Here is a 26949-nt window from a genome sequence, read left to right on the forward strand (position 1 = left end):
ATAATGTGTAAAATTTCAAATATTCCAGGGCTGGAGAGATGGCTCAGTGGTTAAGAGCACTGACTGCTCTTCCAGAGGCCCTGAGTTCAATTCCCAGCAACCACACGGTGGCTCACAACCATCTGTAATGGGATCTGATGTCATGTCTGAAGACAGCAACAATGTACTCACACATAAAATAAATAAAAAATCTTTTAAAAAAATTTCAAATATTCCAAGAATTCAGGAAGCTGAGACAAGAGATCTCGGGTTAGAGACCAACCTGTTCTATGTTACAAACCCTATCTCTAAAAACCAAAGAGATTACAAATATAAAACCCACAATGGGTATGGTGGCACATACCTTTAATAGCACTTGGGAGGCAAAGGCAGGCCCGTGTCTGAGCTGGAGGTCAGCTTGGTTCCAGGACAGCTGGGCGTAAACAGAGAAACACTGTCTTGAAAAAAAAAACCAAAAGCCCCTTCCCATTAAAAAAAAAAAAAAAAATCCCTTTTCTTAGACTAGAAGAACAAATGACTAATCTTTTTCTTTTCTTTTCTTTTTTTTTTTTTTTTCTTTTTTGGTTTTTCAAGACAGGGTTTCTCTGTATAGCCCTGGCTGTCCTGGAACTCACTCTGTAGATCAGGCTGGCCCCAAATTTCAGAAATCTGCCTGTCTCTGCCTCCCAAGTGCTGGGATTAAAGGCGTGTGCCACCACGCCCGGCTCAAATTACTAATCTTATTGTATTTTTAAATTTGGTCACTTTAACTAGGATTTTGATTAGACTCGTATGGCCTGCTTATAAACTGAAATTTCCTTAGACATTTTGAGCTGCATTTCGACATGTAGAATCAGTTGCCTGCCTGTTAAACCTGAGAATCAAGCTGTATTTTGGAGTGTGAAGGGTCATTAGCCCACTCAAGTGGGTGGCTCTGCCAGCCTTGTCCTTCTCCAGCCTCTCTGCCTTGCTAATAAGCATTAGATTACATTCCTAAAGGTAGCCCCCAAGGTCCATTCCCTTATTTGGTTACTTTCTCCTCTTGAGGCTGATTACGAAGATAGAGCTATAAAAATACTGAAGTCCAGTAATCAAAAGCCCCATTTGGCTCACCTAATTAACATTTCCAATTAAAATATACTACCACATCCTAGCCCATTCTAACATAGATTTCCCCCTTTTTTCCCACATCTTAAAAAATTACACCTATAGGGCTGGAGAGATACCTCAGTAGTTAAGAGCACGGACTGCTCTTCTGGAGGTCCTGAGTTCAATTCCCAGCAACCTCATGGTGGCTCACAACCATCTGTAATAGGATCAGATGCCCTCTTCTGGTGTATCTAAAGACAGCTACAATGTACTCATCATATATATAAAATAAATAAAATCTTTTAAAAAATTACATCTGGGGGCTGGAGAGATGGCTTAGCAGTTAAGAGCACTGACTGTTCTTCCGAAGGTCCTGAGTTCAAATCCCAGCAACCACATGGTGGCTCACAACCATAATGAGATCTGACTCCCTCTTCTGGAGTGTCTGAAGACAGCTACAGTGTACTTACATATAAAATTAAAAATTTAAAATTTAAAATTACACCTATAAGGCCACTTACTTCTGTTTTTCATCCTAAGTCAGAAAGCAGTCCCTTTAACTTTTCTTCCCCACTTAATAAAGGGTCTTTCTTTGAAAACAAGTGTTTGGGTGTGGTTTGTGCTGCCTGAACAAGGTAAAAAGAGAACCCCTGCTCTTCTGGGTATTCCTTCAAGGTGTGCCAGGGACTGGCAAGCCAGCTGTTGCAGGATTTGAGAAAGCAGCCTCTGCTGGCCTCTTGAATGTCCCTTTATGGGAGAGATACGGTGTTCAGAGGCAAGAGAGTTGACTGTTAAACCCTGTTAGATACAATGAGAGTTGGAAAGATTTGAACTGACTGCTCACAACTGTAATTCCAGCTCCAGGGATTCCAACATCCTCAAACAGAGGGATGAAAGACCTTTAAAGGGAAGAAGAAGGGTAAGGATATACATCATATGAATGAGGTTGCAAGCAGTTCAGAGCAGATCTAAAACAGGAACTTAGTAATTACAAATAGAAACAAATAGAAACCTTAATTTGCAAGGATGTAACACAGAACAAACAGGAACTTATTAAATACAAACAGAAACCTTAACTTGCATAGGACAAACAGAAACTTACTAATTACAAATAGAAACTTTAACTTGCAAGGACTTAACTTAGGACAAATAAACTTTTTTGGTGGTTTGTTTGTTTTTTGAGACAGGGTTTCTCTGTTATAGCCCTGGCTGTCCTGGAACTCACTTTGTAGACCAGGCTGGCCTGGAACTCAGAAATCTGTCTGCCTCTGCCTCCTGAGTGCTGGGATTAAAGGCGCCACCACTGCTCGCTTTTTTTGGTGTTTTTTGAGTCAGTGTTTCTGTATAGCCTTGACTGTCCTGGAACTAGCCTATCAGGCTAGCCTCAGACTTAGAGATCTGCCTGCCTCTGCCTCCTGAGTTTAATCTCTGCTGGGATTAAAGGTGTGGGCCACTACTTCCTGGCAAGAAATATTTAACTGTTTAACTGCAAACAGAACCTTTAACCTATAAGGGTATATATTCCTGTTTTGGTCTCACCTGATTTAAGTATTCAAAAAATTATAAGAAATACCTACATTTTTCTTACAAATGTAAGTTCTCTTTATTCCTATTTATAACATTTGGAAAGCATGCCCAAAACATCAAAACACATTTTACACTGGAGTCAGGTATGTATTTATCATACACACTTTATCCTAAGTTCTCTTATAATTCCATAAAACGTCAGAGATTGTAATATGGAAAATATTAACGGTCGGGTTTTGATCTGCTTCGCCATGTTAATCAATCTTCCAGGATCTATATCCCCACAGAAGCAATTCAACCACATTTAGGATAACCTTCAAATCATCTGCTCAAGTAGTCTGAGGGTCCTCATCTATTTCTTTCTAGTTGCTATTTATCTATGGATAGATCATTTTCCAGTTGCTAAACCCATCCCTCCACCTAGCCCAGGAGCAGCAGGACTTGTATTACCTGTTAGCACTCACATTCTTATTAACCGGCAGAAGTAGGTAAAATGGATAACCTGTAATAGGTGTGAATGGACTGAGACTTGCCTAAAGTTATTATACTGGTTTTCAGATTCAGGTAAGAGAGATTCTGTAACATGAGATGTCCTAAGACCCAATTCCAGGCCCTGGTCTTGCCCGAGGCCGTTCTTTGCATTCCATGGGACTTGTGTTCTGAGTCCTGCCTTTCTCGCCTCTGCCCCGACACACTTGGGCAGCTAACCCGCAGACTCCTGGGCATGCCCAGCTCTACCTTCCCCCGCCTTTAGCACACACAATGTCTAACTGGACGTTCTCTTTCGTCTAGTCCTCAAGCTTCCTCCAGGTAGGCCTCCCAAACGTATAGGTGAGCCCCCTGTCCAGATGATGGGATTCCTGCGAGGGAGAGTCCGGGGACCGACATGCCTAAGAGCCTGGCACTTATGGTGCGAATCCCGGCCTGGTTGCCTGTGGATCAGCAGAAAATTGGGGCCTTGGGCGAGTCTCTGGTACGCCTCATTAACGACCGAGGAGACGGAGAAGGGTACGGATTATGGTTTAGGGCTAGATGCAGCCGTAAGGGCCACCGTATACCAGGTCAGAAGCCAAACGAAAAGTCAAACACCCAGCGGGCAAGCTCGCGACGCGCCTCAGCAACGACACCGCCAAGTTCTCGTGGGAGGAGCGCGACTGGCGGCACTCTCGCGGGAAGTGGAAGCTCCCGCAAGCAGGCGGGGGGCGTGACCGGAAGAAGGTGTATTTCAAAGTGGTAATAGATGGTTTTCTCACCCAATAAAATTGCAATTTATCCTCCTAAACCGGTAGAGCACGGGAGAAAAGGCGGGAGAGGCCAATAAGGGCTGAGAAGGGCGGGCCGGTGCCGGACGAGCGGAAGTGGGTCTTCGTGAGGCGGTGGAGGCTTGCTTGAACGGGTCTCCTCAGCGGCGGCTGGAGTCGGTACGTCCTTGCCCGAGCTCATCAGCCGAGGCGTCTGGCAGCAAACCCCAGCTCCAAGTAAGGCTGGGCTCCGCAGCATGGAAGCGGCGGGGCAGGGCGGTGCGGGCGTGGAGCGCGGGCGGCCTCTCGGCCCGCACTGGGGTTGGTGGCCGCCCGCCTCTCGCAGAACCGCGCTTCTCCGGCTTGGGCCCTCTGCCGCCTCTTTCCCGGAGAGCACGCGGTTGTCGGAACATGGAGCGGCGCCGTCGTCGGAAGTAGGGAAATGTCTTGTGTGGGGGTATCCGCTCGCCAACCCGCGGCCTGGCCGGAGAACCTCTTTCGCCAAGTAGGAAGGGAAACTGAGGCTCGGCGAGGGTTGGGGGTCGCCCAAGGTCACTCTCGGGGCCGGGCGGGCGGATTGCAGAGAACCTGAGCGAGGTTTTTGTTCCTTGCTGATGACGCAGCCTTTGTGTGGTCGCGTCGCCGCCCCGCCTTCCGGAGGCCTGCGAGTTTGCTGGGGCACCCGGGCCGCGTGGCGGGCCGTATCTAAGTTGCGAGAGTGCCGAGGACGCTTGCGGGCTTTGGAGCTGAATGGGGTTTGGGCTTCCAGGAGCCACTTTTGGTTCTATCTATGGTTAGTCAAGCGGGCGATTGCGACCTCCATCCTTAGCCCGGTGCCTGCTCGGGCCCTTCCCTCAGGGCCACATCTGTACACAGGGATAGGAAACTTAACCTTTAACATTGTTCGCAGTGGACGCCATTGTCCACATTTTGATTAGGGCGGGGGAGGAGTCCAGATATGGGCGTTCCTGCTTTTTGTTTTTTTAAACTTTACCCCTGGGCGTTTTAAGCTTCAGTTTTTCGGTCTGCCGTTTAGTTTAGGTTGCCCAAGTAATTGGGGGAGCCCGAGGTTCACAAAGGCTGAGGTAGTCTGAGGTCTTTCAGCCTGCAGATTGACTCTTGTTCCTGACAATGGTGAGAGGGAACCTCTCTCCAGCCCAGACCCCACACACACCTGGTGCTTTTTCTTTTTAATGGTTGGAGAAAACACTTGCGTCCCGGTTTGCCTGTGAGTTCGATGTGAAATGAGTGGAAAGTTGTCTTGCTTACTAAGTACTTTGAAGAGTGCTTGTGATTCCAGCCTTTCAGAGGTAGAGGCAGAAGAATCAGGAATCTGAGGATATGTTCGGTCCTAGGTGGAATCGAGGCTAGCCTGGGCTACTTGAGACTCCATTTCAATAACAGTTTTGGTTTTGTTTCCTAGCTTATTTGGTTGTTCCGCCCCCCCCCCCCCAGGAAAGTTGGTTTCTTGGTGACTGTAATATTTATTTCATTTCTGAACAAAGGGTATTTATTGTTTTGTTGGGACTGGAAATTGGACTCAGAGCCTCACAAATGTTAGGCAGCTCCTTTACTACTGAGTTACATCTCTGGTCCTCTTTTTATTATTACCAATACTGATGTGTTGTATGATGTGGGCACCCGGGTGCCATGATGTATATTTGGTGGTGAGAAGACAACTTTGTGAAGTCAACTCTTCCTGTTTTTTATGAGATTACTTCGGTTTCAATTAATTTATTGGATCTCTATAAAGCTAATGCATTACCTGCTATGGTAAACAAACTCCTCATTTTACTTTTTAGTTTGAGAGAGGGTCTTCCTAAGTTGCCTAGGCTACCCTTGAACTTCCTTGATAGTCCTGGCAGGCCTTGAATGTGGCAGTCCTCCTGACTCAACTGAGATCATGGGCCTGTAAGAATCCTACTACCAAGTCTTTTTTTTTTTTCCTGATAGAGAATATAATTTCACATGTATTGAAAGGATCCATTTCCCCTCTAGATCTGAAACTCTTCCATGTCCCTCAAGAAATAAAGTATAGCCAAACTGGTGGATCATGCTTGTAATCCTGTGTATTCAAGAGATTGGGGCAAGAGGATCATAAGTAACTGGGGCTGTGGAATGAGTTCTGGGCAAGTGAGTTAGCCTCATTCTCTCTGTAGGTGTGGGTTATATATGCTTCTAGAAACCAGTGTTGCCTCATCATTATTTGACTTCTTTGAGACCAGATCTCTAGGCCTTAGTAGGCTTCCTACCACCCTAACCCCCGCAGACTCACACAGTGGGGTTTACAGGTGAGCACTCTGCTGTAACTAAGCATTTGACATGGATACTGGAATCTGAACTCATGATTCTTTTTTGTTTGCTTGTTTTTGTTTTTAGAGACAGGGTTTCTCTGTATAGCCCTGGCTGTCCTGGAACTAACTCACTTTGGAGATCAGGCTGTCCTGGAACTCAGAAATCCGCCTGCCTCTGCCTCCCAAGTGCTAGGACTAAAGGCGTGCGCCACCAGTGGAGTCTATGGTATTTAATTTAGAGATATGGGTGGGCAGTAGTGGCACACGCCTTTAATCCCAAGCACTTGGGAGGCAGAAGCAGGTGGATCTGAGTTTGAGGCCAGCCTGGTCTCCAAAGTGAGTTCCAGGACAGCCAGGACTATACAGAGATCACTGACTCAAAAAAAGGAAGAAAAAAAAAGAGAGAGAGAAATTTCTTGAAGGTGTACCCAGACATTTGGGTTTTGTAATTCCAGATCTAGTCAAGTTGACAACCAAGAATAGCTATCATACTATGTAAAGGTGGATGGAAGAAATCCACAAAGTTATCTTCTGACCTTTATATTACACACTATATATGGCACATCATATGTGTGTCCATATGATAGTTTTTAAATTTATTCTGAGATAGGACCTCAACTGTATATCCCTGACTGGCCTCACATTTGCTATGTAGATCAGACTGGCCTCACACTCAGAGATCTGCGTGACTCTGCCTTCCAAGTATTATGTAAAGCACATTATGTGTTATGTCTTGGATACCAGAAGGTGACATAGATTTCTACATAAAATGCTTCTTTGGAATCATGTTTGTTTTGGTGGTGTCGATACGATAAGGAACAGTTTAAGAAGAAATTTTGTTTGCTAGTCACAGCTTCTTTGAAAAATAGAAGGGAAAATCAGAGTCACAGTTGTGCGGGTTTGATACTGCAGTAGTCATTCACCCTCCACTTGACAATAACTTGAATGTGGGAAGCCATCTAAAGCTCAATGTCACAAGCAAGCTGACAGTATCATAGTTGATTTCGTTAGCCAGTTTTCACTTGTAGAACACTACATTTTAAAAATTTATTGGCCATGTTATTGAGTATTGGACCTATAATTCAATGTTTTTATAAGGAACATGTTTCTGTAACTGTAAATGAAGCCAGTCAGGTGTGTGCAAGTTCAGGGAAGGAGGCTAGCTGTGTGTTTTAACTATATTTATTACCTTGTGACAATGAGAATGGAGGTGGCAGCAAGAAGACAGCCTACTGAGACTGTAGATTACCTGTGGGAAATGGAAGAAAAAAAGCAACTTGAGGTTTCTGTTCCTAATTTTCACTCATTCTGTGTCTTTCTTGCTCTAATTCTCTTCAATTTTTCCAGGGACATTTTGCCTGAATTCCTCACATAGAATATTTGTAACATTCTGGAGTTTTTAGCTTTTGGTCTACCGGCATTTAGTTTGCTTACCTCTTGGTTTTATGGTTTATTGTTTTGTTTTAGATAAAGGCTCACTATGTGATAATATCCCAGGCTTGGCCTCTATCTGAGTCTTTCTGATTTGCTCTCCCAGATTTGAAGATTATAGGTATATTTAACAACATGCTTTGCCTTTATTGGTTTCATAGAATCACTCTTCTGGAATGAACAGCTGGGTACCCTCACATGAATGCTTGTCACTCTTTTTTGGTTTGGTTTGGTTTTTTGAGACAGGATTTGGTTTCTCTGTGTAGCCTTGGCTGTCCTGGAACTCACTTTGTAGCCAGGCTGGCCTCGAACTCAGAAATCCGCCTGCCTCTGCCTCCCCAAGTGCTGGGTTTAAAGGCGTGCACCACCACGCCCGGCATGTTTGTCACTCTTACAGGTTTAGAAATGCCTGGTCTGTCCTTTCCCAGTCGAAAGTGGTCACTATTCTACCCTAGGTCTTTCAATGGCAAGGGCACCATCACCCTCAAAGTAATTTGCCTTCAACCAATTATCATAACATCTATTTTGTGCAAAATATTAGGGAGGTGGAAAGTAGATAAAGCCCTGTCACAGTGAGGACTTCCTTTGTACTAGGATGGGGGTGCTCTTGTTGAGGTCATTGTGCTGGTGGATTGTGTTGGAAGGAAGGAATCAAGAGTTCCTTGACATACTAAATTTCCATGTTACAATTTTCTTCTCGAATACCTCTAATTTTGGTTTAACATAACAAGAGTAGGTTCTCTGCTAGGCATGGTGGCATACACCTTTAATCAGACCTCTGGAGGCAGATGTAGCCAGCCAGAGGTACAAAAACCCTTTCAAAAAACCAAAACAAAACTATTCGTTGTGTACACATAAATATACATTTAGTTTCTCAGAACTTAGGATGGTAGCTCAGTGATTGAGCAGTACTAAAGCTATGGGTGCCATTCCCACCACTGGAAGATGAGAAACAAAACCCCCAGAAAACAAAAAGTGTGAATTCTGATATTTAATGGTTATGGATTATAGTTTTGTGACTTTACTCTTAATCATCCCATGCTCTTAGGAAAAATGGCATCCATCACAGTACCTGCTTCCTTGGTCTGGGCAATAGGAAGAACATACAGATAGTCCTTAGATAGCACCTCATCTTACACATAAAAGCAATATTCTGATGCCCCTTTGTAGTTGGTGAGGATACTTTTTCATATAACTTCTGTCCTCTGTCTACACATTTCCTTTGTACTCTTAGACTGTGATGGATGCCTCTTCCTGCCTAGATTCTCTTAGTAGATTCTTAAAGACTGGTTCCTGTCATAGAGTTCTTCGACTCTTGGTCTTGGTTATCTCTGAAGAAAAAAACCAGATTTGGAATGCAATTGGTATGGTCACCAGTAATGTGGAGTATGAAAAGACTTGAGGAAAGTTAGTAAAGGTATCAGATTAGTGGGGTTTTAGGAGACTTGGTCTCAAATTGGTAAGAAGCATACAGGTCATGGTGTGTGTAGTAGCCAATCTTAGCCCAAAATGAGTCAAGAGGCTAAGAACAGCCAAAATATGTGTGCCCCATTATTTCTCAGCACTCAGCAAACGGGTCTTTCTTCTCTTTTCCCTTTTGCATGCACAGTGTGTATTTTGAGTGTTTGCCCATATAGAGGCCAAAGGAGGACAGTCTTTATATATGGCTCTTCACCTTTTTTTTTTTTTTTTTTTGAAACTGAGTTTGACTAAATCTGAAGTGTTTTCTGAACTGAGCTGGCTGGGCACTAAGGTTACTGGTATGCTGCCATGTCTGGCTTTTATGTGGGTGCTATAGAAGATTAGTCCTCTAATCCATGAGACTTTCTCAAGCTCATTGTAAAGATATTTTTGTTATATTCTTGTGAAATAAGATGTGCCTGTGAGATAATATATGCTTGGGGGGGGCACATTTGGTAGGTATTCGCTCACATGTAAGATACTTCCTAAAACCAGAAGCATAATGTACACTGGGATCTAGCAATTACAGTGGATCTGGGACTATTCTATGGTCTGAATAGTTTGTTGGGAAACTTGCAAAAAGTTTCTAAGGAACTATCATCTTAGTTCCTCAGAACCTTGGAAGGATGGTGAAGTCATAGGACAAGGAGACTGGTTGGCTTAGGAAGCTCTGTTCCCTTTCCTGAATGCTAAGGAGTTGATGTATTCCAGTAAGCAACTAAAACTTGTCTTTAAGCTCCTAGAGTTACCACAATACTTTTACTATATTTGAAGCAACCAGAAAAAGGAGGCCAGGAGGGACTGCAGGAGTATAGCTCAGTGTTAGAATATAGGAAGCCTCCCATTCAATCCCAAGTACTAAAAAGGAGCTTGAGTAGAAGATGGTATGATAGTTTGGATTGTAGACTTTGGGATTACCTAGTTTTGTTTTGTTTTTGTTTTATGTTTTTTTGTTTTTTTTTTCTGTTTTTTGGTTTTTGGTCAACAGTACAAATAGCAACATTTATCAAGTTGGTATCTTTGTTTTTCAGAATTTGGAAATACTGCACATCTAGTTGGCTCCAAATTGTAAACCACAGGATGAGTATTCAGTGGGCATGAGAGATTGAGAACATCCTACCACACCATAAACCTTGGTGTAGATCACTTCCTTTTCTGTGGATTGAAGCCAGAGAGCACAATGAGTACAGTAAGTTTTCTTACCTTATAAATTTTATTACCAACATTAGTTAACTATCTTGTTCCCTTGTAGCATATTGAAGAGGACTATAAGCCACATGTTATAGTACTGGCCCCTAATTCCAGATATTGGAAAGTTGAGCTACAAAGACTAGAAGTTGACAAGAAGTGCTCTGTCTCTAAAAATAAAATAAGTAAAAACAGCTGAGGGTGTGTCTCTGCTGTTTATGCACAAAGCCCTGATTACATTTCCCAGCAAAACTGAAAAATCTGTCTTGTGATATGTACCTGTCTATAATCCAAGTAGATGGTAATTAAACCTATAGTCCATTGATAAATTGAGGCAAGATCACAATTTTAAGTTCAAGGCCATATTCAAGTACTCACTGAGATCAGACCCTAGGGCTGGGCAGATGGCTCAGTGAATAAAGTGCTTCCAATGCAAGAATTGAGGACTTGAGATTGGTCCCCATTACCCACATAAAAACTTTGTAGCAGGGCTGGTGAGATGGCTCAGTTGGTAAGAGCACCCGACTGCTCTTCCGAAGGTCCAGAGTTCAAATCCCAGCAACCACATGGTGGCTCACAACCATCCGTAACAAGATCTGACTCCCTCTTCTGGTGTGTCTGAAGACAGCTACAGTGTACTTACATAAAATAATAAATAAATCTTTAAAAAAAAAAAAAAAAAAAAACAACAACTTTGTAGCAGACATCTGTGCTTTGGGAAGGAGGAGGCTTGATTCCCAAGGGCATAATTGTCAAGCAATCTAGGAGAAACACAGTGTATTATTACCTAGTAAGAGGTATCTCAACAGATGATCTGTTGTTTAGGAAGAAAGGACTATTTCTGTTTTTCAGCATGCATGTCAGGTGGCTCACAACCTCCTCCTTTTTATTTTATTTTATTTTTTTAAGATTTATTATTATATCTAAGTTCACTGTAGCTGTCTTCAGACAGCATCAGAAGAGGATGTCAGAGCTCATTATGGGTGGTTGTGAGCCACCATGTGGTTGCTGGGATTTGAACTCGGGACCTTCAGAAGAGCAGTCAGTGCTCTTACCTGCTGAGCCATCTCTCCAGCCCTGGCTCACAACCTTCTGTAACTTTAGATCTAGGTGATCTACTAGCCTGTGAGCACTGGGCATGCCTGTGGTATACAAATACACAGAGGAACTTTTTTGTTGTTGTTGACTTTTAAAAAAGTAGAGAGCAGCAAAGGAAAGACCTAGTCTTTACAATGTATTAACTACTATTCACAGGTCTGTGAACTGGTTCAGTTGTTTGAGTCTTGGAACCCAAATGGTGAAAAGAGAGAACTGACACCTTTAAGTTGCCCTCTAACCTCCACTCGTGTAATGGAATAGATCACATATAGATCACAGACCCAAAACAAATTAAAATTTAAAACTGGAACTAGGGCTAGGCGATGGTGATGCATGCCTTTAATCCAGGCACGTGGATTTCTGTGAGACAAAACCTGCCTGGTCTGTGTGTAGAGCTCCAGGACAGCCAGGGCTACACAGAAATCCTGTCTCCAAAACCAAAACAAGGAAAAAATTGGATCTGGATCCAGAGAGCTGGCTCAGACTTGAGCACTTGCTGCTTTTCCATGGGGCCTAGGTTCAATTCCAGCACTCACGTGTCTGCTCAGAGTTGTCCGTAACGCCAATTCAGGAGATCCGATACCCTCTTCTGGCCTTCAAGTGGTACATAGATATATATACATGCTGGCAAAATACTTGTATATTTAAAGTAAACTTTAAAATTTGTAAAGGATGACTTCACTTTTGATCATCCTTGGTTGCATGTAAGGTAGGTTCTGGCTGGAGTCACTTGGGTTCCATAGTAAGGTAGCCTAAACTTTTCCACTTGTAACTTTTCTTTGGAAAAATTTTTATGACCTCAGGTATTGACATAAATGTGCATTCAGATCCAGTCAGTATTTGTTATTAAAATCATGCTTTTACTCTAAATAAATTACTTGGTATAAATGTAACTTTACTAAGTTTATTAAGTTTATTAAAGTAAAAGTAAGTTATAAATGAAATAGATTTTTTTAATATAAAGAATTATATAAAAATGTGGCTTACTGACAAGCCTGCCAACCTGAGTATGACCCCATGCCCCACATAGTAGGAGAGAATTGATTGCTGTAAGTTGTCCTCTGATGTTATGTGTGCATAGTAGCACAAATACATGCATGCATACAATAAATGTTTTTTTTTTTAAATACTGAATTAGCCAGGCATGGTAATAGAATTTCTTACAAGCATCACCTGTCAATAAAATAGCTGATGGCCAATGAGCTGAGGCAGGAAGTTGGAGGTGGGACACTGGCAGGAAGAGAGAGGATTCTGGGAAATAGTGATAGTATAAGAGAGATTCAGAAAAGCTGACGGAAGACTGAAATAAGCCAGCATGTACCTGAATTTAGGATAGAATTGGGAGATTCTGAGGAAAAACAAGTGAGGTAACTAACCAAGTGGTAGGCATAGAGTAGTTTAAATAGACTAAATAAGTTACAAGCTAGTCAGAGTATGAGCCAAACATTTTGGCCTAATCATTTATTAATAAATAATCTCAGCGCCCTCATTCTGGGAGTAAGGAAAGGGGAAAAAAGCAGATTTGGGGTTTTGTGGGGTTTGGTTTTGGTTTGGTTTTTCAAGACAGGGTTTCTCTGTGTAGCTCTGGCTGTCCTGGAACTCATTCTGTAGACCAGGCTGGCTTTGAACTCAGAAATCCACCTGCCTCTGCCTCCGAGTGCTGGGATTAAAGGCGTGCGCCCTGATGCTCTGCCAAATTTCTTATTTTTAAGGCAAGGTCTTATATTGCCTGGAACTCAAAAAATCCACCTGACCGCATCTGGAGTGCTAAAGAAAGTTAAAAAACAAAACATCAAACACACTAGACCAGCATAATCTAGAGATATACAAGATTTTAATTATATGCTAAATAATTGTATCTGCAATTATAATGATAGGAAAATACTACAAGTCATGTTAGTAATTGAATCATTCAGTTTATGTAACAACAAAAAATGTGTACAGTAAAAATTGCTAATATAGCAGTAATCTTGAATTCAAACACAGGTGTCATGAGTGGTGTTTGTTGGCACTGGACAGTGTGGCATGTTCTATGCAAATTTTGTGAGATGCATTTTCAGAACTAAAGCTATAGTGAAGTCATATGATGTAACATGGACAGATGATAGGAGAAATAACAATTCATGATGCATTTGATTTTTGAGTTAATTTTTGGTCTTTGTAGGTTCAGAAAACATTTTGCTATTGCAAAATTGTTTTCATGGCCCTCCCTCCCTCATTCATTTAAGTGACCATACATGGCATTGTAAACCACACTTGGTTTTGTTGGCTTACTTGTCATTGTTGTTTCTATTTTATTTGAGATAGGATCTTATTGTATATCCCTGTCTGGCCTCTTACCTTCCTGTAGACCAGGGTACTTTTGAACTCATAGATCCTCCTGCCTGTCTCCCAAAGTGTTGATTAAAGGTGATCCATAGTATTTGGGTTTTGGGGTTTTTTTTGTTTTGTTTTTAAGATTTTTAAGATCCCATGCCGTCTTCTGGTGTGTCTGAAGACAGCTACAGTGCTAACAACCATGTGGTTGCTGGGAATTGAACTCATGACCTCTGGAAGAGCAGTTACTGTTCTTAACCATACAGCCATCTCTCCAGCCCCGTGATCCATAGTTTAAGAAGCTATGTAAAGAAGGATGTGTAAAGGTCTTTTGCTTACAGAGCACACATTTCAAGATTGCACATATGATCCAAACTTAGAATACGTGTTTTGAAACAAAAGTTTCTTATGAGATGTAAAAATAGCATTCTGACTTGGGCAAAGTGACACAGACCTTTAATCCTAGCTCTTTGCTCCCTGTGCTCCGGAAGTGTCACAGATTTTGTGGTGATAGAGTGCACATCCTCTGGGTGAGCGTTTGTGCTTGCATGCACACGCAGGCACAGACAAGTATGACGACAACCAAGTTGAACCATTACCCAACCTGTGTACTTTTTTACTCTTGAAACCCTGTCAAATCTGGAACTCATACAACCCCTTCTTTCTCCCTTGATGACCTTAGAGAAATCCTCAAAGAAAGCGGCGTGGTGGAACTGTGAATTCTAGACAAACCCAGAAGCGAACTCGGGAAACAACTTCGACCCCTGAGGTTTCCTTGGAAACAGAACCCATAGAACTTGTGGAAACTGGTAAGAGAGCTAGAAATACTTGACTGTAATGTTGACAAGTGGACATAGTGCAGTATTTTATGCTTGTGAATTGGATCCAGTTTATGCATATTAATTTGCCAACTTGAGGCCTTAGAGAAAGTTACACCTTTTTTCTTCCCAATTTATGTATATGAGCATTGGGCTTCTGTGTATGTCTGTGCCCCACATGTGTACCTGGTGCCTACAGAGGTCAGAAGATGATTGTATTCCCTGGAACTGTAGTTACAGATGGTTGTGAGTTGCCCCGTGGGTGCTGGGAACTGAACTTGAGTCTTTTACAAGAGCAGCAAGTATTTTGTAGCCCCTGAACTGTCTCTCTAGCCCCAGGCCACACCTTCCTGAGGCTGTCTTCCTGTTTTAGGGAATGATGTTAGTATAAAGGGCAAGTTGAATTTGTGCCGTAATGCCCTTGGGACCATGTATGGCAAGCAGATTGTACCCTACAAATGTTAAGTGTTGGAAGTTCTTGTACTTTATATTTTATATGCACGTGTAATCTTAAAACTTACTATTCACAGCTTACAGCAACAATGAGTAAAGCTGCCCCCTTTGGTATTGTGGTATCTGTTTTGAAGCAGCCACTTGGCTCATGAACTTCATCTTGCTTAGCTTGGTGAAATACTTGAATTTCCTCTTTCGGTTTTCATTAAGACAAAATTTCTAAAGTCAATCTTGTTAATGGCTGTCATTGTTAGAGCTTGGTTTAGACAGAGGCCAGATTGGATTTTCTTCTGCCTTCTCAGGAAGTGTCATGTGGCTTGGATCGAACCCCTTTGCTCTGCTGTTTTCTATAACTCATGCCCAAGAACTGTTGAAGCAGTGAGCTATAGACATAGATAGCTTAGTAGAGCACCTGTTTAATATGCAAGGCCTTTGTACAACCCTTAGTGCTGAAAATTTTAAAAAAATATTTGATTTCATTTATCTTAGAGTTAAAAAGAAACTTCAAATACTTCATGTATGATGGATTTCTTGGACTTCACAGGGTAGTGTTCATTTTCTGTTTGGACTCCGTTTCATTCTGAACACAAACACGGACTCAAAAGACCCATAAGTTTATGGATCCATGAATTATGATCATTAAGTAGCAGGCATTCTTTTTCATGAAAAGTAAGAGGCAATTGGTGAAAATTGCATTGGATATCTGTGTGTATATAGGTAAGGAGTGTGGGGGAAAGGCAGACAGACAGGCTTTTAACTATGTAGCCTTCAGTAGTCTGGACCTTGCTATGTAGACCAAGCTGGCCTTGAACTCAAACTGATCTGCCTGTTTCATCTATTGGGTGCTGGCATTAAAGGTGTTGGCCACCACACCAAGCTCTGGGAAATTCAGTATAAGCAGATAAAACAAGTTAGACTATGTTAGTTAGACCCATACTGTTTATAAAATAAATTCTAAACTTAATATTCTTTAATGTTACTAGCAATCAGGAAGAAACATACTTATAAATGTTTCTTGCTCGCCCTCCCTAATTAATGAATTGTGGTGCCACTTGGTTGGACGTTTGTCCTCACATTTACACCTTTAGGACTTCATAATTCATACCTCCCACTTAGCAAAATGCTAGAGTGGCACTTTTTAGCTATCATCTTTGAAAGGGGGTTAGTTAGTCTTTAGGTTTTTTTATATTATGTCAGGGCTTTTATACTTTGATACAGGCCAAGTTTGTAATACCAACCAAGCCTAAAGTGTACAGCCTTATTATCCTCCTAATATTTGTTGAATTGCTTTATTTTGAAGTTGGAGATGAAATTGTGGACCTCACCTGTGAATCTTTAGAGCCCGTGGTTGTGGACCTGACTCACAATGACTCTGTTGTGGTAAGCATTTGAGTAAAAATTGGCTGTTTGGGTAAGAGTACTAGGCCCATATCTGCATCTGATCCCTGGGTCACTGGTCAGGGTTGGAAAGATTGTGAAAGGGTCTGTAAAGATGACTGAGAGGTTAAGAACACTTAAGAACTACTCTTCCAGAGTCCTAAGTTCAATTCTCATCAACCACATAGTAGCTCATAACCATCTGTAATGGGATCCAATGCCCTCTTCTAGTGTTTCTGAATACAGAAGCTACAGTGTACTCCTATATACATGAAATAAGGTGTGTGGATTTTTTTGTTTGTTTTTAAAGACGACAGAAAAGCCAGGCATGGTGGCCTATTTTTTTTTTGTTGTTGTTGTTGTTGTTGTTTTGTTTTGTTTTGGTTTGGTTTTTGTTTTGAGACAGGGTTTCTCTGTGTAGCCCTGGCTGTCCTGCAACTCACTCTGTAGACCAGGCTGGCCTCGAACTCAGAAATCCACCTGCCTTTGCCTCCCGAGTGCTGGGATTAAAGGCATGAGCCACCACGCCCAGCTATGCACAGATCTTAATGTGGTATTTAGGCTCCCAGATGTAGGTAGGATAAGACTCAGCATATTGACTCAGGATGCATTGACCTGGAGATGGCCATAGGTGGTCTGTAGAAGTATATATCATTTCCCTTTCTTGGGGGAAAGGGAGGACTGAGAGCCCAAAAGAATTCGGAGAGGGTCAAACATACATATTAGAATCAAGCTGTGTTTTATCAGATAAAATGTCAGGATGTTTATAACACAATCTCTCTTTTTTTCCCCCTCTCCACCCTCTTCAGATTGTTGAAGGTAAGCTGGTTTCATTTCTTTTTTTCCCTGGGTTTAGCGAAAATTGTTATGAATAAATGCCGCAGCATTGTATGTAGGCTTTGTCAGACTGTCCTTCCAAGATCTTAGGCAGGAAGATGGATGCCTTTGGTCAGACATGTTGGTTTTACTGAAAATCTCTGCCATTGTACCATGGGCTGAGCCTTCTTATAAGGCAAGTGATTGGCCTCAGTGCCTGGACAGGACCTTCTGAGGGTACAGCTACTATGGTGGCAGTTTGTCCCTGAAGATCTCAAACAGAGGGAAAGGCTTTTAGAAGTACTAGGGTAAGTGGGTTAGGTGAAGATGGCTGAAAATGTGGCTTTTTCCTTAGAAAGGAGAAGGCCAAGGAGAAATGGGAGGAGGTTGCGCCAAGACCATGCTGACAGCTGTGTGGTGAGCAGTGATGATGAGGAGCTGTCTAGGGACAAAGATGTGTACGTGACTACCCATACTCCTCGAAGCACCAAGGATGATGGAGCTACTGGACCCAGGTAAAGAGCTCTGCTGCTGTTGTGTTGGGTGGAGGCCAGGGTATATAGATTCTGCATTTGCTATCAGGTATGTAAGCTCTTGCTCTAGAACAAGTATCTTCCAAGCAGCTAGGTAGGCATATTTGGAATACAGGGTTGGGTTCAGCTGTCTGCTCAGGATAGACCAATTGACAGACAGACAGGGCCATACATACTGACCAGGGTGTGCTTTTCGCTCATGGAGTGGTTATAAGTAGGTTGTGTTTACAGGTGCTACTAGCAAGAATGCTGGAAGCAAAAGAGGTGGGCGGGCTGGAGAGATGGCTTAGCAGTTAAGAGCACTAACTGCTCTTCCAGAGGTCCTAAGTTCAAATCTCAGCAACCACATGGTGGCTCACAACCATCTGTAATGAGATCTGATGTCTTCTTCTGGTGTGTTTGAAAACAGCTACAGTGTATTTATATATAATAAATCTTTAAAAAAAAAAAAAAAAAGAGGTGGGCAAGCCTACTTGTCCACATCTTCTAGACCTGTTCTTGCTTATTCCCCTTTTCAATGGCTTTTGGAGCCCAGCCCTTCAAGCAGTTAATTTCTCTTCAAGTTTTTTGGGTGCCTGTCCTAACTCAACAAAAATGAGAGACTTGAGAAGATATGACTGCGTATGTGAGGTTGCTTTACAGGGTTTAATCAAGTATTTTGAGTTTACTTAAAAACTGATGCAAAGCACTGTGATTTTAGGCCCTCAGGTACCGTCAGTTGTCCTATCTGTATGGATGGATACTCTGAGGTAAGTAACCTAGTTGTTTCTCCTGTTGGTTTTGCCCTACTTTACTCAAAAGTACTTGGAGAAAGTGTGTGTCAAAGTGGATTGTGCCAGTTGGTGGTGGGCCCTGTACATTTTATCTTTAACCCTTGTGCAAATCGATGTTTTCCAACCCAGCCCTATCTAGAAGCTGCTGATTTTTTTCTGAGGTTCCCCATAGCCACTTTGTACTGCTGCACCTGGGGAAGTCCTGTCTGTCACCTGTCACACAGACAGCGTTCAAAACTCTTGAGTGTACTGCTTTTTCTGATACAACCCAGGCCCTTCTTTGTTTCACTTGTCTCTTTGGTGATGGGTGGGTTCGGGTCTTTGTAGAAAAAGGGATACTTTAAGGCTGTTCTTTTAATGTCTTCTAGATTGTGCAGAATGGGCGTCTCATTGTTTCTACAGAATGTGGCCACGTCTTCTGTAGCCAGTGCCTCCGTGATTCCCTTAAGAATGCTAACACTTGCCCAACTTGTAGGAAAAAGATCAACCATAAGCGGTACCACCCCATTTATATATGAAATGTTCACAACTGCTCAGGATAGACCAATGGACAGACAGCCAGGCTGGCCTTTTCTGCATGGTATCTGCCTCCAGTTTCCTGAGCTCAAAAAGACTTTCAAAAATCAATGTCTGATGTAAACTGGTCTTTTGTTTTCCAACCCCTTAGATCCTTTTGTTATCTCGTTTGATGCTATGGAGCACGGTCCAGGGATCCTCCTAGATCAGCTCAGCATCACTGCCCCTTTGGGTGGTCTGAGCCCAGAGTAGGGAAAAAAGGAGTCGGGCATATTGGGGTTGAGCATCATGGCTCCAGCCTCTTTATGGAGCTTACATGTTGGCCAAGTAGTTTCCCTGTTGGGAAAGTTTGCCCCAGCTCTTGTGTGTGCAGAACCTTCCCAAGGCACCTGTCAGTTAGCTGTTCTGCCTGCCAGACAGTGACCTGGCCAGACAGCCCAAATAGCCCAAGGATACCAGTGCATGAGCTGCCCACGAAAAGCCACGAAAAGGTGGACTTTTAGTTTCCTTCCCACGAGAGCAGAGGTGACCTATGATTCCGCCTGAAACTCATCATTGGTGTGCAGTGTTTTCTGCAAATCCAGTGACTCTGCAGGACGATCCTGTTCCCTAAGAATGAGAAAGTGCAATAAAACCCGTTCTTCACCTGCTCTTCAGCAATCTGGAAGCTGTAGCACTGCTGGTATCCTCAGCCCAGTGTCGCCTATGGGAGCAGTGCTCATCCCACCCCATGTCTGTTCACCAGCTGTTCTCAGGAACCCTACCCATGCTCCAAAGTTCTTTTACTGGCACAGAACATTGAAGGCTAATAGGACAAGTGTTTGAGTGTCCTCTCTTTAATGCTAAGATGGGTCCTGTGTTGTCTACAGTGCCCTCCAACCCTCAGTTTTTCAGTTCCCACTGCCTAATGTCTGCTCAAGCATAGTATAATAGGAGGTGGTAGCAGTAGCAATGGCCTTATCAGCTGTTCACTTACATGCTTTTGCCCAAGTCACCGTTGCCCATTTGTCAGAGGTGTTGCCCTACTCAACCTCCACTGCCCTAGCTTTTCCCACACCCCTTGAATAGATAGGTATTTCCAAAGCTGCTTGCTCTTCTAGCCAGTTGAGCTTTGATCCTCTGGACTTTTGACTGCTCAGTGGGTTTTGGTCAGCAAAGCATGGTGCCTCTTCCAGTGGGACCACATAACAATGTCTGCTCCACCGTATATGTGTGGGAGACTCTGGTGCTCACGGAGACAGGTGGAAAATTGCCCCTGGGGACACCAGGCACAGGGCGGCTTGTAGAGGATAGGCCTTGAATGCCAGCCTGCCTCCACCTCCACACTACTTCCTCAGAGGGCTTCAAGCCAAACCAATAGCCTTTTTGTGTGAAACATCTTTGAGGTGGGAAAGGGACCACTGGAGCTTTGCTAGCAATAACTGACTTTCAGTGTAATGTTCTGAAGGAGCAGGGACTCAGCACAGAATTCACTTTAAATGGAGCTGAAGGAGTGGCCCTCCTCTATGTGAAAAGAAAATAGTTTTATTCTTCATTCTGACTTTCTAGCTGTTTGACTTCAGTTAGTTTGAATGAGAGTAATAGGTTTTTTTTTTCTACATGGACTCAGAGGGTAAGAGCATTAGCTCTCATCATTGTGATGTGTGTGCTCTCCTCTCCCCCTTGGATGTCACAGCCATTGATTTCTTTGTGGGCCTCATGGACTTGGTCTTGTTAGTCTAATGAAAGCCAGACTTCAAAGAGACAAGGCAACCATGCAGCCAGTTCACCAGTAAATGTGGTAACACCCACTTAAAAATTTGTTTTCTCCTCAAGGACGGTGTATGAAGTTGATCATAAAAGTTCTATTACTTTATCCTAAATTAAATTGAGAAAAAGATGTGTTCTTCTAATCAGACACTGCATTAATAGGGAAAGATTGGTATAGAAAAGATTTTCTTTCCTTTTTACTTAATGTATATAGTTTAACTCTTTTCTTTGTTACATTTAAACTATGCTCATGGGTATCAGTCTGTTTTGGACTAGTATTAAAGATGGAAATAAAACAATTTGAACTAAGTATCTTTCATTTATTCAGTTATTCTTTGGAACCTTTTAGCTAAGGTGTGTGCTGTTCATTCAGTGTGACTTGTACTGTGTGTGGGTTGGAGAATTTCAGCTCATCCAAATGGTAGCATAGAACCACATCTCAGGCCTGGCAATGTCCAGTAACAAGAAAAACTAGAATAGTTTACTCTGAGAAGTGTTGCTGGCTGGAAATGAAAGTTCCAGAGATATTAGGAACAAGCTTGACCAAGATTGCAGTTGTTTCATGTGTATGAGTATTTTGCCAGCGTGTGTGTATGTGTACTGTGTGCATGCCTGGTGCTCGTGGAGGTCTGAAGAGGGTGTCCGATCCCTTAAGACTTGAGTTACAGATGGTTGTGGGCTGCCATGTAAGGGCTGGGAATCGAACCTAAGTCCTTTGTAAAGAGCAACAAGTGTTCTTAATCACCTGTGCTTACTTACCTTTTGCTATTTTGTGAGTTCTCTTGTCCACCTTTATTCTTTGAACCTCTCAACTCCCTAGAACTACATAAGAGGGGAAAAAGGATAGAGGAAAGATCCCCAATAAAATTGGGTCAGAAAGGGTACTACACCATCCTTAGGCTACTTCCTGCTGATTAGGAGCATGATTGGGGCAAGTTGGATCTTCGTCATCTTGCACATGGCTACTTAACAGTGCAACCATCAACCCCCCACCCCCCTTGGGGCTCTAGCAATTGTATACCCACAGTTTTTTTTTGTTTTTGTTTTCAGGCTGGCCTTGAACTCAGAAATCTGCCTGCCTCTGCCTCCCAAGTGCTGGGATTAAAGGCGTGTGCCACCACTGCCCGGTTACCCTCCAAAGTTTGAACATCACCCAATCAAAGAAACTACAACTGGCAAAATCACACCCCTGCTAGAGCATGAAACAAACATAATCAACTGCTGTGTACAGTCTGAAGCAGTCCTATACTCACATTTGGGGAAAAAATGAAAATACACACTAATTCTGTTTTTAAAGAAACTACAACTCCAGAATTGTCACTACAAGTACTAGAGTTTAGTTTGCAGCTCTCTCAAAGGGTGGCTCACAATCATCTTTTCCTCCACCTGGAAAGGTGATCTGATATCCTCCTGGACTCTGGGCTCCTACATATGTGCTGATATACACAAAATATTTTTTACCTATGTTTATATATGCCTGTTTGTGTGTTCATACCATGAACATGTTGGGTGTGCACAGAGCTAGAAGAGGGCATAAGATCCTCTGGAATTGTAGTTAATACAGGAAATTGTAAACCATCCAGTGCAGGTGGTGGAACTCCATCTTGGGTCCTTTGACCCATTTCTCCAACACACCCCCCTTTTATTTAATGAAAGCTATTTGGTTAATGGGCAAGATTCCTCAGTGAGTAGAGATATTTGCCTCTAAGACTAGCAACCTAACTTGAGTTGTTCTCAGGTGGAAAAGAGGATCACCTTCCAACAAGTTGCCCTCTGGTCTTCATGAGCAGGTCCACACAATATGTTCTAACAATTGCAAGGATGTTAGGGGTTCTTGTGAAAGCAAATGGGCTTTTCAACGTCAGTTTCACATATTTAATGTCACTAACCAAGCAAGAGATGCCCCCAGCATTGAAAAATGCACCAGCATCACTACAAACAGAAAGTCCACACAACTTCATTTTGGCTCAACCTAGGGAAGTGGAGACAGGATCTTTTTGGTTAGGCAGGCAGCTGTTTTCAACCTAGGGGTTGCCTAAGACCACGTGAGTCTACAACTTCACAATAGCAATATTAAAGTTATGGTTGGAGCTCACAACATAAGGTCACAGCATTAGGAAAAGTTGAGAACCACTGGACAAGTAGCTTACTGGCCAGGTTAGCCTAATTGGTGAGCTGCAGGCCAGTGAGATACCCTGCCGGTGTATATAATGTTCATAAGAATTAAGGTTGTCCTTTTGCTTCTCTACAGGACATGCACTTGGATGTTTGTGTTGTTTATTGAGATAGGGTTTCTCTGTGTAGGACTGGCTGTCCTGAAACTGTAGATCTTACAGAGATCTTCCTTCCTCTACTTCCTGAATGTTGGGATTATTGGCATTTGCCACCACTTGTTTTGTGTTTTTTTTTTTCTTTCTTTTTTAAGTGTAGTATTTAGTCCTGAAGAAGATACAAAGTTGGAAACAGATACCCACCTACCCCCAAAACAAAATTGAATTCTGCAAAAAAAGGGAAAAATGAATTTCCGTGTGTGTACATGAGTATGTATATGTGCCATAGGTAGCCCTTGGAGGGATGAAGTATGTAGTCTTTCTCTAATGCCATCCACCTTACTGCCTTGAGACAAGGTCTCTCAGAAGCTTCAGATTTGACTAGGCTGGCTGAACAGCAAGCTGGATCTGCCTGTTGCTTCCCCAGCGCCCATTCCAATGCTGGGGTTCTAAGTATGTACAGTAATGCCCATTGGTAATGGATCTCAAGGTTAATGCTTGCGTAGCAAGTACTCTGACTTAGTGAGCTCTTTTCTCCTAGGCTCAGATTTAGCGGTTGTTACTTAAGTGTGACAGGAAATGCCTTGGGAGCAAATGGTAAAACAAAGTTAGACTTAACATTATTTAAAATTATTTAAAACTGTATCAGCTGGGGGGGCTGGCGAGATGGCTCAGTGGTTAAGAGTGCCGACTGCTCTTCCTGCTCTTCCGAAGGTCCCGAGTTCAAATCCCAGAAACTACATGGTGGCTCACAACCATCCCTAACGAAATCTGATGCCCTCTTCTGGAGTATCTGAGGACAGCTACAGTGTACTTACATATAATAAATAAATAAATCTTAAAAAACAAAAACTGTATCAGCCGGGCGTGGTGACAGGCAGGCAGGCAGATCTTGTGAGTCCAAGGCCAACCTGGTCCACTAACAAAGTTCCATGACAGCCAATACACAGAGAAATCGTATTTCAAAAAACAAAACAAAGGGCTACCCAGAGTTGTACAGAGAAACCTTATCTCGGAAAAACAACAAAAAAATCAAAGGGAGACATGGCTCAGTGGTTAAGAGCACCAGTTGCTCTTCCAGAGGGTCATGAGTTCAATTCCCAGCCACATGGTATCTCACAACCATCTATAATCTGATCTGGTGCCCTCTTCTGGTGTGTTTGAAGATGGCGACAGTGTACTCATATACATAAAATAAATCTTTAAAATAACAAAGACTAAAAAGATACCAAAAGACAATAGAATGGGAAAAAAAGGTTTAGATGGCGCAGGAGTTAATAGCACTGCCTGCTCTACTAGAGCAGCTGGCAGATCACATCTTTATAACCCTACTTCCAGGGCATTTGATATCTCTGATCTCTGTAGGCCCCAGTATTTGTATATATACCCACATGCAGACACGTAATTTAAAATTAGTGGAAAGACAAATCAAGAAAATGTTTACTTGAAGTGTTGGTGCACACCTACAATCCTAGCACTTGAATCGGATGGCAGGACCACCACCACACATTGAAGATCAGTACTGAGTTCCAGGCTGATTTGTACTACCTTGTCCCAAAGTAAGCAAAAAGACAAGTTAGCTATTTAATAAGAGCCAGTATCTAAAACATGTAACAACTAACATAGTGAAAAGAGATGGACATAGGAGTTGGAGAGATAGCTTGGTGTAAAAGAGTGTTTGTGCAAGCATGAGGACCTGCCTTCAGATCTTATCACCCACATAAATAGGTTGGAATGTCTATGTTTCTGTAACCCCAATGTGATTGGCAGGGACAAGAGAATCTGAGGCGCTGGGCAGTGGTGGTGCACACCTTTAATCTCAGCACTTGGGAGGCAGAAGCAGGCGGATTTCTGAGTTCGAGGCCAGCCAGGGCTATACAGAGAAACCCTGTCTTGAAAAAAAAGAGAGAGAGAGAGAGATTCTGAGGCTTGCTGGCTTCTATGTCTTGCTCTAAGTTTAGTGAGAGACTGTATCTCAAGGGAATAAGGTGAGTGATGGAGGATATCTGACATTCTGGTCTCTATATGTATGCACAGGCATGTGCACCCACATACATGTAACACCACACATAACAATTGTTGAAGGACTCAATTCACCAAAGTTATGCAAACGGGCAATGAGTATGTTCTAATTGTTTAATTTCAGGGTTTATTTCTACTCACAGAATATAGTTCATACCAAGGAAGCTAGAGAGGTAGGGTCAGGAGATGATGGTTCTAAACAGTGCTCCCACAGAAACCAGAGAGAGGGGAATCTGGTGCTCAGCTTAATACTTTTTTTTTTTTTTTTTTTTTTTTGGGTTTTCGAGACAGGGTTTCTCTGTGTATCCCTGGCTGTCCTGGAACTCACTTTGTAGGCAGGCCTCGAACTCAGAAATGCGCCTGCCTTTGTCTCCCAAGTGCTGGGATTAAAGGCGCGCACCACCACCGCCCTGCTTCAGCTTACTTTCTTGTTCTGCCCAGGATCACAGCACATGGGATGGTGTGACAAAACGTTTTTCTGGGAGATGCGACACACGTCTACTCGCCACAGATAGGGATCCCACAACAGTCAGAAGTATGGATACCATCAAAGTCCAACATGTTTGTGAACCATGGCACATGGCATATTGATATTTTAGCACTTGGTCTAGAGCTGAGCAGAAAGTTGGAGTGACAGGAATATGGGAGATTGGTTACTTTACAGGAGCAGATGTGACTTGAGAGACAGCTGCATTGCCAGACCCCCCTCAGCACAGGTGGCATCTCACAGACACTGAGAACCTGGAGCACACAGTACAGTCCACAGGTGCTCAACAGTTGAAGAGTGTCTTGTCTTTTTTCATTTTTTAATATATACCTTTTTTTCTCTTATTTATTTATTTACTATATGTAAGTACACTGTAACTGTCTTCAGACATCCCAGAAGAGGGCATCAGATCTCATTACGGATGGTTGTGAACCACCATGTGGTTGCTGGGATTTGAATTCAGTACCTTTGGAAGAGCAGTCAGTGCTCTTAACCACTGAGCCATCTCTCCAGCCCGAAGAGTGTCTTTTCTAAGTGACTCCATTTGTCAACCTCTTCCAGACAGCTCAGCTGGTTTGGCCTCAGTATTTGTTTTGTTTTTAGCTTAGTTTGTATGAGTGTGTTTCACAGCTTGGCTTGTCTGAGAGGGAGGGGCCTAGTGAATCTGGTTGGTTTCAGGGACTTTCTGAAGCTATCTTGAGTTGTATACTTTCCTGCTTAAAAAGCTTCTTTGTAGTATGGAATGGTTCAGTCTCGAAACTTGTCATACAGCATTCCACTTTTGTTTTTGTTTTTGTTTTTTAAGATTTATATATTTTATGTATATGAGTACACTGTCTTCAGACATACCAGAAGAGGGCATCAGAGTCCATTACAGATGGCTGTGAGCCACCATGTGGTTGCTGGGAATTGAACTCAGGACCTCTGGAAGATTCTCAACCTTCCTAATGCCATAACTCTTTAATACAGTTCCTCATGTCATTGTGACCCCAACCCTAAAATTCTTTTTCGCTACTTGATAAATAATTTTGCTACTGTTATGAGTCATAATGTAAATATCTGTTTTCCTGTAGTCTTAGGTGACCTCTGTAAAAGACTTGTTTGACCCCTAAAAGGTTTGTCATCCACAGGTTGAGGACCACTGACTTAGAGTTAGCCACTGTTCGTAGCCACACTTGTTCTTCAGAGCATCACCAGTGGCTATGAGCTGAGGTGACAACCAGTGATCTATGGGAGCACATGTTTAGAAGGCAGTTTGACAGGCACATCACATCCATTTAGTAAAACAATGAAGTTGTTTGCCTGTTGGGACTTACAGTCTCTCCAACCTCAGGATTTAGGCCTGGTTTGCAGTAGTAGCTGTCAGTTCCCTCTTGTGGAGTAGGCCATAAATCCAGTCAGAAGGCTATTGGTCTTTCTCATGATAGCAGAGTCATTATTGTACAAGCCAACTACGTCCTGCCTGGCATGCTGGTATTTTAGCACTCAGGGTCCAGAGCTGAGCAAACAGT

The 26949-nt window shown here is 42.7% G+C and overlaps 1 protein-coding gene and 1 non-coding gene across 4 annotated transcripts; one reads left to right on the plus strand and one right to left on the minus strand.

The window, feature by feature from the left end:
- Positions 1–2661: 2661 nt before the first annotated feature.
- A830049F12Rik lies at positions 2662–4737 on the minus strand. Its single transcript, XR_003955772.1, has 2 exons — positions 4729–4737; positions 2662–4620 (listed from the first exon to the last, which is right to left on the minus strand). It is a non-coding gene; the product is annotated as an RIKEN cDNA A830049F12 gene (transcript).
- On the plus strand, positions 3782–20977 carry Rnf4 (ring finger protein 4). 3 transcript variants are annotated; one of them, NM_011278.5, is made up of 8 exons: positions 3782–4073; positions 10054–10211; positions 14307–14433; positions 16196–16275; positions 17082–17091; positions 17444–17603; positions 18322–18370; positions 18763–20977. In NM_011278.5, the coding sequence occupies exons 2-8, from the start codon at positions 10203–10205 to the stop codon at positions 18910–18912; spliced, it is 585 nt and encodes a 194-aa protein (NP_035408.1). In that variant the 5' UTR covers positions 3782–4073; positions 10054–10202; the 3' UTR covers positions 18913–20977. The 3 variants fall into 3 exon arrangements, with proteins under 3 accessions (NP_035408.1, NP_001291198.1, NP_001291199.1); NM_001304269.1 differs by having other exon boundaries at positions 3912–4016; NM_001304270.1 differs by lacking the exon at positions 3782–4073 and adding an exon at positions 4464–4629.
- Positions 20978–26949: the final 5972 nt, after the last annotated feature.

This window comes from Mus musculus, chromosome 5, assembly GCF_000001635.26.
Source record: "Mus musculus strain C57BL/6J chromosome 5, GRCm38.p6 C57BL/6J".
Classification (NCBI taxonomy): Eukaryota; Metazoa; Chordata; class Mammalia; order Rodentia; family Muridae; genus Mus; species Mus musculus.